The following is a 12,901-nucleotide window of genomic DNA, read 5'->3' as shown; positions in this document are numbered from 1 at the left end:
ATTACCGCTACCTACAAATGTTTCTTTGCCAGTGTCTTTGGACAGTAACATTAAAACATTACCACATGGAAATGATAGGCATAGGACAGGAGAAGTTCTTATAGGTTTCTGTCCTCGTCAACAACTTCAGAAATACATGATCAGTTCTTAAGTTATGGGAAGATTGAATTACTTCCTAATATTTATTTCCAAAGCTGGGGACAGGAAGATGCACATATGTACAAAGAGAATGGACAACCAAGGGTTGGTCTTTAGTGTGGTTTATCAAAGAGAGAATGTGTGAATTGCAATGAAATTCAAACTTTGTTACAGTTTCATATCAAAAAATCCTGACCTGGGATCCTGTCTGCCACAAGATTGTTAGCAATTTCTTGGGATGCTGAGAAAACTTTTGTAATGATTTTAAAAGCTAGAAAACAAAATCAGTGCTTTTCAATTAAGTGTTTTATTTACAGCATCTGCTTTAAGAAAATATTTCATATGAGAAAATAACTGAAGCCTGAGTCTTGTCTCAGCATCAGTCAAATGCAGGTCTAGCCAGGGTGTTTGGATCATCACGTTCAAGGCTACTGCGTACTGCTGTGTGCTGATCCTCACTGCTAACAGTTCAGCTTTGTCACATCACCAATCCTCCACATGCGGAGTCAGGACACAGGAGAAACATTGTACGTGGACCTGTGATGGATGCCCTCCACTTCTGTGGGGCATAAGTGGTGGCTTTTGTGGGCTTTTCCCTGCCAGCCTCATAGGTAGAAAGCGGAGATTGTGGGCCTGCCTGCATTAGTGCCATCTCCTGGACCAGAATGAGAGAAAACTTCTGTGAAACCTGAATGGAAGCAGATACATCTACTGTGTCTTAATGTCTTCTGCAAAAAGGGTCTATTTCCTATCTGCATCACAGAAGTGTTTATCTTCACCACCTAGAATTTAGGGGCTGGTCTTTTTTTTTCTGGGTGAATGGAAAGTATTAGGCAGGTAGTGTTTCCAGGTAACGGGAAAGCAAGTTTCTCCTTTAACAATGTTTACAGCCTTGTGACTCTGCAAACTTCACACAGGTCCCCTTGTTCCTGCAGTTAAAGTCAAGAGACATGAAATAAAGAGTGACCCAACTCCCCTGGGGTTTGAAGGTATGAGTATTTCCATCCTGCATGAAAACCTGTTTGGCAATCTTTCGATATTATTTACTGAATTCACATCTCATCACTGCTGGCAGACAACACTGGAGTCCATTAGGGGTTTGGTGTCAGTTTATCTGTTTAACTGTGATAAACACAGCTTGTCACCCCCTTGCCTGTCCCCTGCACTCATATTTACCAACTTTCACCTAGGGATGGGCCTAAATTAAAACCCCAATTCTCTGCCTGTTTTGGGAAGTAATGTTCCAAAGTGCCATCTGGATCTGGATTTTCTGCCTGGCTTCTACCTCATGCTGCAGAGTGCAGCAGCAGGGAGCCAAGGGGCTACTTCTCACCTTCACCTGCAGTCTGGCTGCTTGCATCCCTCTTCCCTTGTTAGTGTCTATACCTAATAAGAGGAGCAGGAGCCATGTGCATGAAGACTACAGAAGAGGCTAGGCTGTGCATCAATATCCATTTAAGGTGCAGTGTTTCATTTCAGCCAAGCAGAATTTCCACCTATTTGTTGCAGCATATTCGTCAATTACTGTTTAATAAACAGTACCAAAGAGTTAAACTGGGAAGTTAGTCCCCAGCCACTAGAAGATCATCAGCTTCCATTGTCAGCTTTCTCCTTTACATGAGCATTTGCCAGAGCATGCTGCCTTGTGGGGCACAAGCAGTCAGGTACCCCTGCTGCAGGACAGGGAGGAGAGAGATGTCGGCTGAAGAATCCTTTCTTAGGATTATGTTGCTCTGCACAAAACCTTGGTAGAAAGGGCAGGTGGCCAGGTCAGTGATGGAATTGGTGACATATCAGAGCTATCTCCTATGTCATTCCCAGCAGAAGACAAGACTGGAACAGAGAGGTTGAAAGAAACAGTTCAGAGACAGTAGAGGAAATAGCAGTTTTGCTGTTTGCAGAATATTTCCTTTTGCCAGTGATCCCTGGCACTATGTTTGGAATCATCCTGGCACCCAGCAGCAGAGTTTCCCAAACTGTGGTGTTTATACCTCACTTTCCTCACTGACATATACTTCTGATCTCAGCATGCCATGTGGCTGCAGAGGTAGGGCGTATTTCGAGGTACAAGTACTATCTGTAGGACACAGCTGAGTTGATCCTCGCTGGTTAAAAACATCGTCCTACTGCACGACATCTCTCACCAGACTGAGTTTCTTTAAGTAGGGAACAATAAACGTTATCATCCCTTTACCAGAAGATATTGCTGCTATTGCCAGGGCTCTGGCAGAGTTAATAATGCAAAGGATTTGATGTACTTAGATAAAAACTTCCTGCACAAAATTGCATTGCATTTCTCAAGAGTTTCATTCTAGAGAATAATTCCTTTCTGGCTGGAAAGAAGAGCCTCCCTGATCCCCTTGCATTGCTGTATGGATGGGCATCAAAACCGTATACCATCAACTACAGAATTATTTGAAATGCTGCAAGGAAATTATATTAAAAACGTGTAAGGAAGCTGTAGTGAAATAGAACACTGCACTGTTCACCCAGCAATTGTTTTCCTTAATCAACATCAGTATTTCTGTTTGAGTCATTTGGCTGTTCTCTGTCCTTCTCAGACTTACAGTTTTTCTGTGGAATGCTGCTGTCGTTTCACTCATTTGTGCTGGTCATGTGTCTCCTCTTTTATAACTGTTGGACCCCAGTCCATGTGTTTGTTAAAGAGACTACCAGTTGCAGAGGTGATACAGGAATTCACTTTGTACTGGTTGTCTGGTCACTATTTCACCTTGAAGACACAAATTGTACTTCCTGTCACAGATGCTTTTGAGAACACCATATTGGCCCAGACTAAATGTAATACTGGTTCTACCACGAGGCCTGTACCTAGATCTGCTTCACAGACAGGTAAACAAAATTAAAACACTTATCATCTCAATTTGAGAGTGTAATATAAGTTTATGATAATATTTACTCTCTTCAGCTTAAAGAGATTTTTCTTTTAATGAACAGTATTTTCCATGAAAGCAATGAAAGAACAAGCTTTGATCAATAGCAGGTATAGAAACAATGTCCCAGATTCTGCTTTTCTGTAGGTCAAGCACAGCTGAAATTAAAAGCACAGCTTTAATTGATGTCAGAGAGCTCAGAATTTGATCTGTGTTATTTTATAGCTTGAATTAAGTATGTAAAACTTAGGCTATTTCTTAGTCTCTGAAATTAGAATAGCAATTGGTATGGAAGAGGAAGGCTGATGCATATATTTCTAAGGAATTGTTGCTGTTTAGGTTTCTGCCTTGCATGCTTTCTACAAATGACAGTGGCAAAAGATTACTGAAGCTTTGTCTAAGGGGGGAGGGGGATATCTTTTTCTTTTGGTGTTTGTAGCCCACCCTATGAATTTGAACTAAAATTGCTGTAGCAGTTTAAAGCTAATTAGTATCAATGTATTCTTGTACATTTAGACAGTTGCTAATATTTTGCTGGTGTGATACAGAATATGGGGTCCAGTTCTATATGTCTGTAGTTGAAATTGGCTCTTCCATCTCAGAACTCTGCTGGTATAGATCTTGGCAGGGACACTCACAACCCAGCACATGAACACAGCCTCAGAGACTGGTTTACACCCTGACGGATGAGCTAACCATACCTGTAGGGTTCTAACTGGGGATGCTGCTCTGGTGCTAGGACGTCACTGTCTCTCTTGTAGCTGAATTGTAACGGTCGGGGCAGTCACAGCCCCTGTGTAACAGGAGGGAGGAGAAGGGGCTGCAGAGCTATGTGACCACATACTGCACCAATCAGTGCCTGTAGCAGGGAGGATGTGCGTGGGAAGGGACTAATTAAATCAATTAATAAACCTGTTCCTCCCAGATGAGATTGCTTTTCTGTTTACTGCCTGTCTTGGGTTTTGTATTGTCTCAGGCCAGGTTTTGCTGTGGGTTGTGAGTGCTGTTATGCATAATCCCACTGCACGAGCAGCTGTCTCTGTGCCTTGTCAGAGCAGTGCTTTGCCTTGCTGAGAGCAATGGCCCACAGGCTGTAGAGAACTTGATTCAGCATCTGCTCAGCCCAAGTCACGGTGATTCAGCTAATGCACAGCAGGTACATTAAGTAGGAAGGCACATGGTGATTTGACTGACTCTATTTAGCTCGTATGTGTCAGGGCTGCAGAATCCCTTGGTAGACGCAAGGTCTGTTTCCTCCTAGCTGGACTGTAGCCATCCCTGTCAGAAAAGGGACAGGCATCAAGTGTGAAGGAAAGTGTAGATCATGACTGCCATCTGTACAGAAGAGGCTGAATTACTGTTCCATCATGGGAGCCTCAGGCAGGCAGGTTTCATAAGGCTCGTTGAATTTCCCTCAGGACACATCTTCTGGACATGCCTTTGTAGGTAAAGAGACTGGCTGTTGTGCTTGGGCTGGAAATCTCTCATTAAGTCTCTTCTACTGGCTGGGGTGTTTTTGGGTGCAAATCATGTAATAAGACTGCTAACAGCAGAAATATTGATGAGATCTCTACTTACCACCAAGGTCTGGTTGTCTTTGTGCCTTGTTTACTCTGTCCCTTCCCTGCACTTCCAGCCTGCTCCAGGGCATAGTCGTTGTAAGTTGCTCAGGTGCTAATATCACCTTGGGGGAGATGGAGGTAAGAAGTCAATAAAATTCAGTGGCTTTGGAGTTCAGTTTGTTGATAAACACGTAGAGGTAGCTGGAAACTGAGTGAGCATGGCCTTCTGAAAATCACGTCAGCAAAAGTTATCATTTGCTACAGCACTTACTCCACAGAAATATTCCTGGTCGTTGCTTTTTGTACTTCCTGAACTGAAGAGATTTAGCAAAGCTAAACATTCGAGGTATTGATGGGCATGGACACTGTGGCCACACAATCGGTCCTCCTACAAATGACAGCAAGTGGTACAGGATTTTAGAGACAGAATAATGGCTGCAACATAATTTTTATAGCAAAATCAGGGAACAAGCTGTAAAAAGGTACAAGCAGTTCAGTAAGTGGAATAGTGGGAAGTGAATCTGTGACATTGATTTTTTAAAAGACTGAGTCTGAAAGAGGTTAATAACTGACAGCTAACTCTTTTTGGTTTATCTCATTTGTAAAGGATGGCCCAGCAGGCAAATGCCATCTCTAGACACATTTGAAGATTTCGAAGCCATCCCCTCCAGCACAGATGAACTCTCCAACTCTTCTGACTTGGAGGAGGAGACCAACCCTAACAATGTAATTCCTTTTTCAAATTACACTGCCCTTTCCTGGTGCAACCTCCTCTTCTCTAAAGATCACGGTTTAACCCGCAAAGTTTGGGTTCATACCAGCCTTAAATTCATGGATGCGTGGGAATATAGAAGATGGGAATTTGATCTGGGGTGTTGGGAGATTATTCCAAGACTATTCTGTTGATCAGGATCAGGACTATAAAAAGTCATTCTTACTTGTAAGCTGTAGCTTTACCTGTTACCAAAGTGAGGGAAAACTCAGAGCCTTTAAAAAACTAATTTCAGACTTTTCCAGATAACAACCTGGTGCCACAAACCCAATTTCTGTATCAGAATAATGTCTGGCCAGTTAATTCTAAAGCCTGAATGTGTAGCACAGTTCTGTCCTAAGTTTGAATAATATTTAACCTGAGCATGATAAAAGGAATAAAAAGTGACACAATTCCCTACAGAAGAAATCTCTACCAGCTTGAAATGCCTAATTCAGTATTTAACTAAACTAGCGCTCTCTTGCAACGTTTTCTTTCATCCATAGTGACTATTTCTGGTGCATTGTTTCATTCATTCTAGGGGACCAATCTTTTTCGGGTAGAAGGCAGTTTTGACAGCTGTTTCCCGGATTCTCTTATGCTTGAGGATGGAGACTTAGTGCAGTTTGTGCAGGAAGGAGAGAATGGTCAATGGTAAGTACAGCAGAGAGACAGAATTTGAAAGGTAAAACAGCCGTAACCTCCTGGAAAAGATGGAAAATATTCAGAAGAATGTCAAAGCCTCTTCAAAATCAATCCAAATCCACTCACCCCATTGACCACAATGTGAAAGGGGCATGAATATACAAGCAGCTTTGGTTAATTCCACCTGGTTGGCTTTCATCCCAAATGCTTGTGGCATGAGCCTTAAGAGAACAGAAGTTTGCATAAAGGAAATGGAGGGCAATATTTGGGCTTTTGACACCTTCTAGCCAGCAGGACAGCTGTCAAAGGCAGTACCCTCCCATAGGATACATCAGTTAAATCCCCATGCCTTCCACCGAGCTGCAGCAGTGATAGCCCCAAAGATGTGACTGACAAAGTGGAATGAATCTGCCCCCCTTGAGCTCACATACGTTTTGGTGTATTTATTCTCTGTTGCTGACAAGTGAGTGTTAGGAACAGACCTGTCTGGACACCTGAATTCTCCTTCTGTGAGCGATTTGGAGGAAGAAGATCTGATCCCCTTGAAATGCCCATGCAGTCAGACCCTTCACTCAGAACTGACATGCAGCTGAGATGAGAGCAAGTCCCAGAGGATGAAGTAGGTGGGAAGTGAACTAAACCCATCTACCCCAGATGGTATTCACAGCAAGGGGGTTGGACAATATGAAAGATTCATTTTCTTCAGCTCTGAATTTGGCCCAGGGTCTCAAACACAGGCCAAGCCCACTGCTTCTGTGTCACACAGTCTGCTTGCAAATGAGCTTGATCTGGGATACTGGGTCACCACCTGAGACTGCTGAAACTTAGTCACCTCTAGGACTGCCCTGGGTCCTCTGCCTTCTTCCTTAGTTTAGGAAATAGCTGCCCAACATGCACCTCTAAGAAGCAGAACCTAGGGAAAGGGAGTGTAGGGAAATTCACTGACTGTTCTCTGAATTTCAGGTTAGTGAAGAAACTGGTCTCTGAGAAAAGCGACTGGGTTCCTTCCAGTATACTGCAGCCAGCAGAGGGAGACAGTAACAACATAATTAAGAATAGCAATGCAGGTAATAGAGAAAATGTGTTACTGGCATTTTTTTTTTTTCATACTAAAAAAGGATGTGATAAACAGTGCAGTTTCTGTATTAAAGTACTTGGCCTGAGTGTATGTCTGTGCTGCAGTCTTTGGTGACGTAGCTGAGCTAGCCTGAAATTTGGTGCTGTGGGTGTCAGAGCTAGTTAGGCGCAGCAGCTTACCTTGGCATGATTTAATTGTTTTCCCCTTCCTGGACAGAATTTGAATCTCCCACCAGACTCCTGTGGCTACCAATACCCACGCTGGCTACTTTACAGCTGTGTCCTATCACAGGGTGTGTTGTAACTGCAGGATAGCTTTCATCCTGACACGGGTAGCATTTCGATTTAGATCAGCATCAGGGCTGTGATTCTGGTCTAGGTTTTAAAACATTAAAATCTCATGAGGCATTACTGCTTCCATCATATTTCACTGCTGTCTCCAAAGGCTGGAGGAAGGGCTGCTCTGGCAAGATTTCAGCCAAATCAGCACTAAAAGTCATCCTTTCTTCAGCTTTGGTTCTGACCTAACACCCAAACAGGTTGCACTGGAAAAGCTGAATCTCAGCAACTCTGCAGATCAAAGGTTTACAATTTTAGATTAATTTTTACCCATCCTTAAATATAATTTACCAAAATGTGTCCTGCTTTTCTTCTGGTAACAGAAGAAAGCAAAGTCTGGCACAGCCATTCCTTGGGGACCTGCGATAGAGAGCTACCAGCATTTTATTCTGAGTTACTGGTTTCTTTTGATTTTTTTTTTTTTTGTCAGTTTGTTAAAGTGGAGAAAAACCTTTTTGAAAGTTAACCAAGATTCTTTGCTGTGGTTTAAAGGGAGTTTGGTAATTGCTGCTCCTTCACCTCCACAGAAGGTCAGTTCTGTCTTCACCCTTGGTGCCTATCTATGGCTCTCATTTCTTTGGCATGTCTAATGCTTCAAAAGAAGAATAAAGCCAGACATATTACAGTTAGTTACATGCCAGAAATGCCTCCCTTGTCTTTAGTGAAGGAATTAGGAGAGCAGTAGAATTGTGATTATTTTTTATTTTATTTCAGGCTTTTAACAATGAACCTCAAGACTGTAGATGGGAAATCCTTTAGACATGTTGTAGTGACCATGCCCATGTCCTCCTTTTCAGACACATACAACGATTCCTGCAGTACGGCCTCAGTAGAGTCAGACACCAAGGAGAGTGAGGTGGCCAAAAGCTTCCCAGCAGAACAGAGGGCTGGCAGCTGAACAGCAGGACCAGCCTTCCTCAGGACCCCATCCATCTCTGTTTATTTTGGGTGGACACTGGATCAAAGTTGCCTTTCTCACAAGCTCTGAGGTTCATAATTCACTAAAACTTTTATCAGCATGAACAGATGAGAACTGTGCTGTCCACCTGGCAAGCTGCGAAAAACAAACTTGAAGGGAGCATTAAACATCCAGAAAGCATCAAACCCCACCTTCAGTATTTGAGGAGAAAAATGCTTCTTGCATTGATTATCAAACTGTTTCAGAAGATGTGGCCTAAATTAGGTCGACAGCAGAGCTGAAGAGTTACTATGCACGCACCTTTTGGCAACTTTCCTTGAACACCGAGTTACTGCAGAGGGACACATGCATGGTTACGAGTTCTTGCTCTACCATGGGGTCGCCTGGAGGTTTTTCCATTTGCTTCCTCTGGCTGTGCCTTCCCCATCCTCCTTAATTCCAGCTGATACATCACAAATGTGCCCTTTTTGCTGATGGTCAACACCAAAACCATCCCATTTTAGGGTGGCTGTGGAAAGGAAACTTCTGACTTGGACCATCAAAGAGGCTTCGCGCAGCAATGACGTGACTACTTTTGCAATGGCACAGTGAACAACTGCTGCGTGCAGCATTCTGTTGGAATGATGCAGATGGCAACTCCTGGCTATGAGGTGGAGGTGCAGGGCTTAGCAGGGAAGCAAAGACGTGTGACAGCTACTGTGACAAAGAACATTTTGAACTCTTTTTACACTATAAGTCATTCCTCTGCTCCCTCTGCAGTCTGTGGTTGCTGGATCACAATCCTTTGCATTTGGTGCCGAGAATTCAATTGAATGCCATTTAATGTCATATGTTTGAGTAGACTGCATGCTTTCTTTGTGTGCTGGGCTATGGAGTAGATACATTTCACCCCCCATTTGGAATATACTTAAGCATTGCAAATAGGCAGTGAGCATTAGATGCTCCAATGAGTGGATAAACTGTTGTTGTTAAATACTTCTTTCCAGGACATGTGATTAAAGGACTGTACCAAATCTCTGCCACATAAGGATGTAATGTATAATATAAAGTGATTACAGATGTTATTATTCCTATACAAGCCATTAGCTCATTTAGAGCAGCTGTTAAGGCATTTTGATGGTAATTGGGTCTTAGGTCCCACAAAAGCTGCTAATACTTTAGAAGAGATAAGTGTTGACTAAGGGTTGCAAACAGGCAAAGATTAGCTTGGTAAAAATGACTCTAGAAGCTCATTGGCTTTCACTATTAGGGATTTTTTGTTTAACCCCAAAACTAGTGGTGCTCTATGTAAATAAAAAAGGGGACAAAAGCACTAAAAATGTAGATGAAACTAAACCCCACTCTTTAGTCATTGAGCCTCCGAGCAAGATAGTAGGAGTCTGTATCATATCTGCTATCATCTTTGCAGGGACCCAAAGGTTTTTCTTTGTGTCTCAGTGGAGGCTGGCATTGCAAATATCTTAGGGTGTGCGTCAGGATAGCTATGAAGCAGGTAGATAATCCCATTCAAGAACAAGCCTTAGAGTAGTTGAAGGCTTATTCAGATTTTGTTTTCCTGTGAAGGCTTATTCGTTAATTATGAGTGGTGGTTAATTCCCATGGTTCTTTTAACCCTCCGTATCTAAACTCTGTGATTTCTGATGTTTCTGTTCATGACTAAAAGACCTGAGAGTTCTGTACCTTTTTGGAAGCTAACTTTGTTCTAGAGACATAAGAGCTTTTCTGTTTTGTGCTGGTCATTTATCTTAAAAATGATAGGAATATGAATCCTGTTAGTCTACTGTAGTTATGCGCATCCTGAGGGAAGAATTGATTCCTTTCAGTCCCCTAAGGAAATATGCAGTGATGTTTTCTTGTAGTGCACTTATTTTATTCTCTCCCTAAAACGTGTTCATTTTGGTTTCTGTATTACTTTCAGTAATTTTTGCACAGCCTGTTAACAGAGCTTCTGTCTACCCGTGCCCTAAGCATAGGAGAGGAAAAGGGTAGGGAGCTTTGATTGCACATTAATAAATATAGTAAGCTTTCGTGTGTGTGTGTGTGTGAGAGAGAGATGTGGTAGGGTATCCTGGGTATATGAAACTGCCAAAACTACAATTTGTGACATTGCTGACAGATGGAAAGATGCAAACCTGCACTTTGGAGTTTCTCTGGAGGAATCTCATTCTAAGGGTGAAGTGCCAGTGGGAAGTCTTTGAACTGAAGATGGAAAATCAGGTATTGTCAGTCCATTTCCTATCTCTGCTGTATGCAGGGTGACAGTGTGCTAGTCCTGTATCCCCTGGTGCCTCGGTATCTTCCTGTAAAATGGGAGCTATTGGATTTCCTATGTGTCAAATTCTGATGCTAAATTTTAGCATGTGTGCAACACTCGGGGACCCTCCAGGGGACAGCAAAGCATTCAACCCCGCTGTGCCCTCCCTGTGGGGCAGTCTAGAGCCGGAGCAGGGAGGTCCCAGCTCACTATCTCATCATGACAACTGCAGAGGTATGGGCTGGATTATAACAATTATCCTCCCTACATTGCTTTTGAAAAACAATTTTTATTTCATTTTCTAAAATCTCATGTTTTATCCTGTTGGACCAAGATTGGAATCACTCCTGCACCATGAATGTCCTGAGGATGACAAGTGACTCATTGCCCCGTGGCTGTGTGCAGCAGTGGCACAGCACCCTGGTTTCAGCGGTCTTTGGGAGCTGATTGTATCACAGCTATCCTTGGACACTGCCGAACCTGAGCAGGCAGCCCACAACCATTAATTGTGTCTTTAATCTTCCCGCAGTGCCGTCGAGCCAAAGGCAGCTGCCTGTTTCTGACTCCACGTTCCAAACTCAGACCCTACTGCAACCATTGCAGCTGCTGCTGGGGAGTAACCGGGCCCTTTGCCTGGTCGATGCCTGCAGTGCAAATGTCAGTGAGACAGTGCCACGCTGCTGGGTTTGCTTTCTTAAAGAATGAAGAGTTCAGTGACAGATCAGACAAGTCTGAGAGCAGCCAGCAAGAAGTAACCTTCTGGCTTTGCTGATGAGACAAACTGGGGTTTGATGACTTTTTTTTTTTTTAATAGTAGAAAGGATAGTGTTTTAATTAGTGTATTTCTGTCAAGCAAGGTGATAATTAAGGGAATGACTCTCCATGTACAGTCTAGAATATGATTTGGTAATGTCCAGCAAGACTAATATGTACGTTAAGGTATACTTATTCTGTGTGTAGGTCATTGACACCATCATTTTCAGGTAGTGGACCTAAAAATCATAGTTTTCAAATATGGATTTCATTTCAGTGTTGTTTGGAGATGATATAGTGACCAGAAAGTCATTTAAAAGTAATGGTTGCTACTAAGTTTCAGTTGTAGAACAGACAAGGTCCGAGGTGGATCTATGCTGTAGCAGCACTCTGGTTGAGCATTGTGCCCTTGGTGCTTGACTAGCGAGTCCATGCCAGCTGCCTGGCTGTTCTCTCTGGGTCTGGATTAGTGAGACCTGCCCTCCAGGCTGAGGTTTTGACTTGGATCTCTTCCCTCTGCTCTGCTGCCATCTTCTGTGAAACTTGCAGAGACTTCATATCCTCAAATCTCTGCCCTCTGCTCAGTGGGGTGTAGTTGGGCAACAGACTCCTTCCTTACTGGTGGGAATGACAAACAGTTAGATGAGCAGTTGTCATGATACTCAAGTCTTGCTTTTAGTAAACCAGGCTAAAATGTAATCAGGCCTGATCCTCTCCTCTCATGGTCTAAGCCCCAGGTGGAGAATCAGACCAATGGTGGTTGTCTTGAAATGGCTGCGGCCAAACCATGTCTGGACACTGGCTTTTCTTGCCAGTGACAACAAAGCTGTGTGTGTGTCTTATATTCTGGTTGTGTATGTGATGAAAAGCCATTTTATAATTCGTAATTTTCTTAGACTCTGAGATTTCAAACAGGATTGTGTATGAGAAAGGCCATGTGCTTACTTTCCAAAAAATACTCAAAGCCTGACTTCAAATATATGTATGATTAGAAATATATAAGAATAATAAGAAAAAAAGAGCCAAATTGTGTATTTCTTCTTGCAGCTGGAGCTGAAATAGCTGCTAAGATTTCCTCTCCCCAGCTGAGAATTGGTACAGTTTGTTTTTCTTACATATTTTCCATGGTGTTGATAATGATGTATTTGTATATCGTGACTGATGAGAGATAATCAGACAGGGAAAGAGGACAGAATTACCTGTCCTTTTTTTCCAGTCAAGACAGAATGTATGAATTTATTACAAGAGAAAAGTGTGCAAATGAACTTTCTGTAATTAGGCCATTCTGACCTGTGTAGAACCACACTTTGTTTGAAATTTATAAAAATTATAACTAGTACAAACCATTGTGGTTGATGTCTCTATATGAAGTAACAAGTCAAGTGAGCTTTCTTTCTATTCAAAATAAATGGGTATCAGTAAAGGCACATCAGCACAGCTGAAAAAAATCCACATATCTGTCCAACATACCTTTATTTGTCCGACACGTGTCAGAAAAGCCAGAGAGTGTTTTTTTTATCTTTACCCATCTACCTTAGTCATGTTCCTGAATCCCTGGGACTCTTAGGGGAG

General features: G+C 42.6%; 1 protein-coding gene across 11 annotated transcripts in view; it reads left to right on the top strand.

Moving 5' to 3' along the window:
• Positions 1-12,672, top strand: part of MCF2L2 (MCF.2 cell line derived transforming sequence-like 2) — a 187,060-nt gene extending 174,388 nt beyond the window's left edge. For 7 of the 11 annotated variants that reach the window (XM_074878598.1, XM_074878596.1, XM_074878601.1 and 4 more), the window contains 6 exons: positions 1,056-1,127; positions 2,902-2,988; positions 5,199-5,317; positions 5,884-5,996; positions 6,951-7,054; positions 8,201-12,672. In XM_074878598.1, coding sequence (XP_074734699.1) covers positions 1,056-1,127; positions 2,902-2,988; positions 5,199-5,317; positions 5,884-5,996; positions 6,951-7,054; positions 8,201-8,301 — 596 coding nt within the window. In that variant the 3' untranslated portion in view covers positions 8,302-12,672. The remainder of the gene's footprint in view (positions 1-1,055; positions 1,128-2,901; positions 2,989-5,198; positions 5,318-5,883; positions 5,997-6,950; positions 7,055-8,200) is intronic. The other 4 variants (XM_074878604.1, XM_074878605.1, XM_074878597.1 and 1 more) reach the window with 3 other exon arrangements.
• The last annotated feature ends 229 nt before the right edge of the window (positions 12,673-12,901 follow it).

Source organism: Strix uralensis, chromosome 9, assembly GCF_047716275.1.
Source record: "Strix uralensis isolate ZFMK-TIS-50842 chromosome 9, bStrUra1, whole genome shotgun sequence".
NCBI classification, from domain to species: domain Eukaryota; kingdom Metazoa; phylum Chordata; class Aves; order Strigiformes; family Strigidae; genus Strix; species Strix uralensis.
This window is presented reverse-complemented; position numbering and strand designations above follow the sequence as displayed.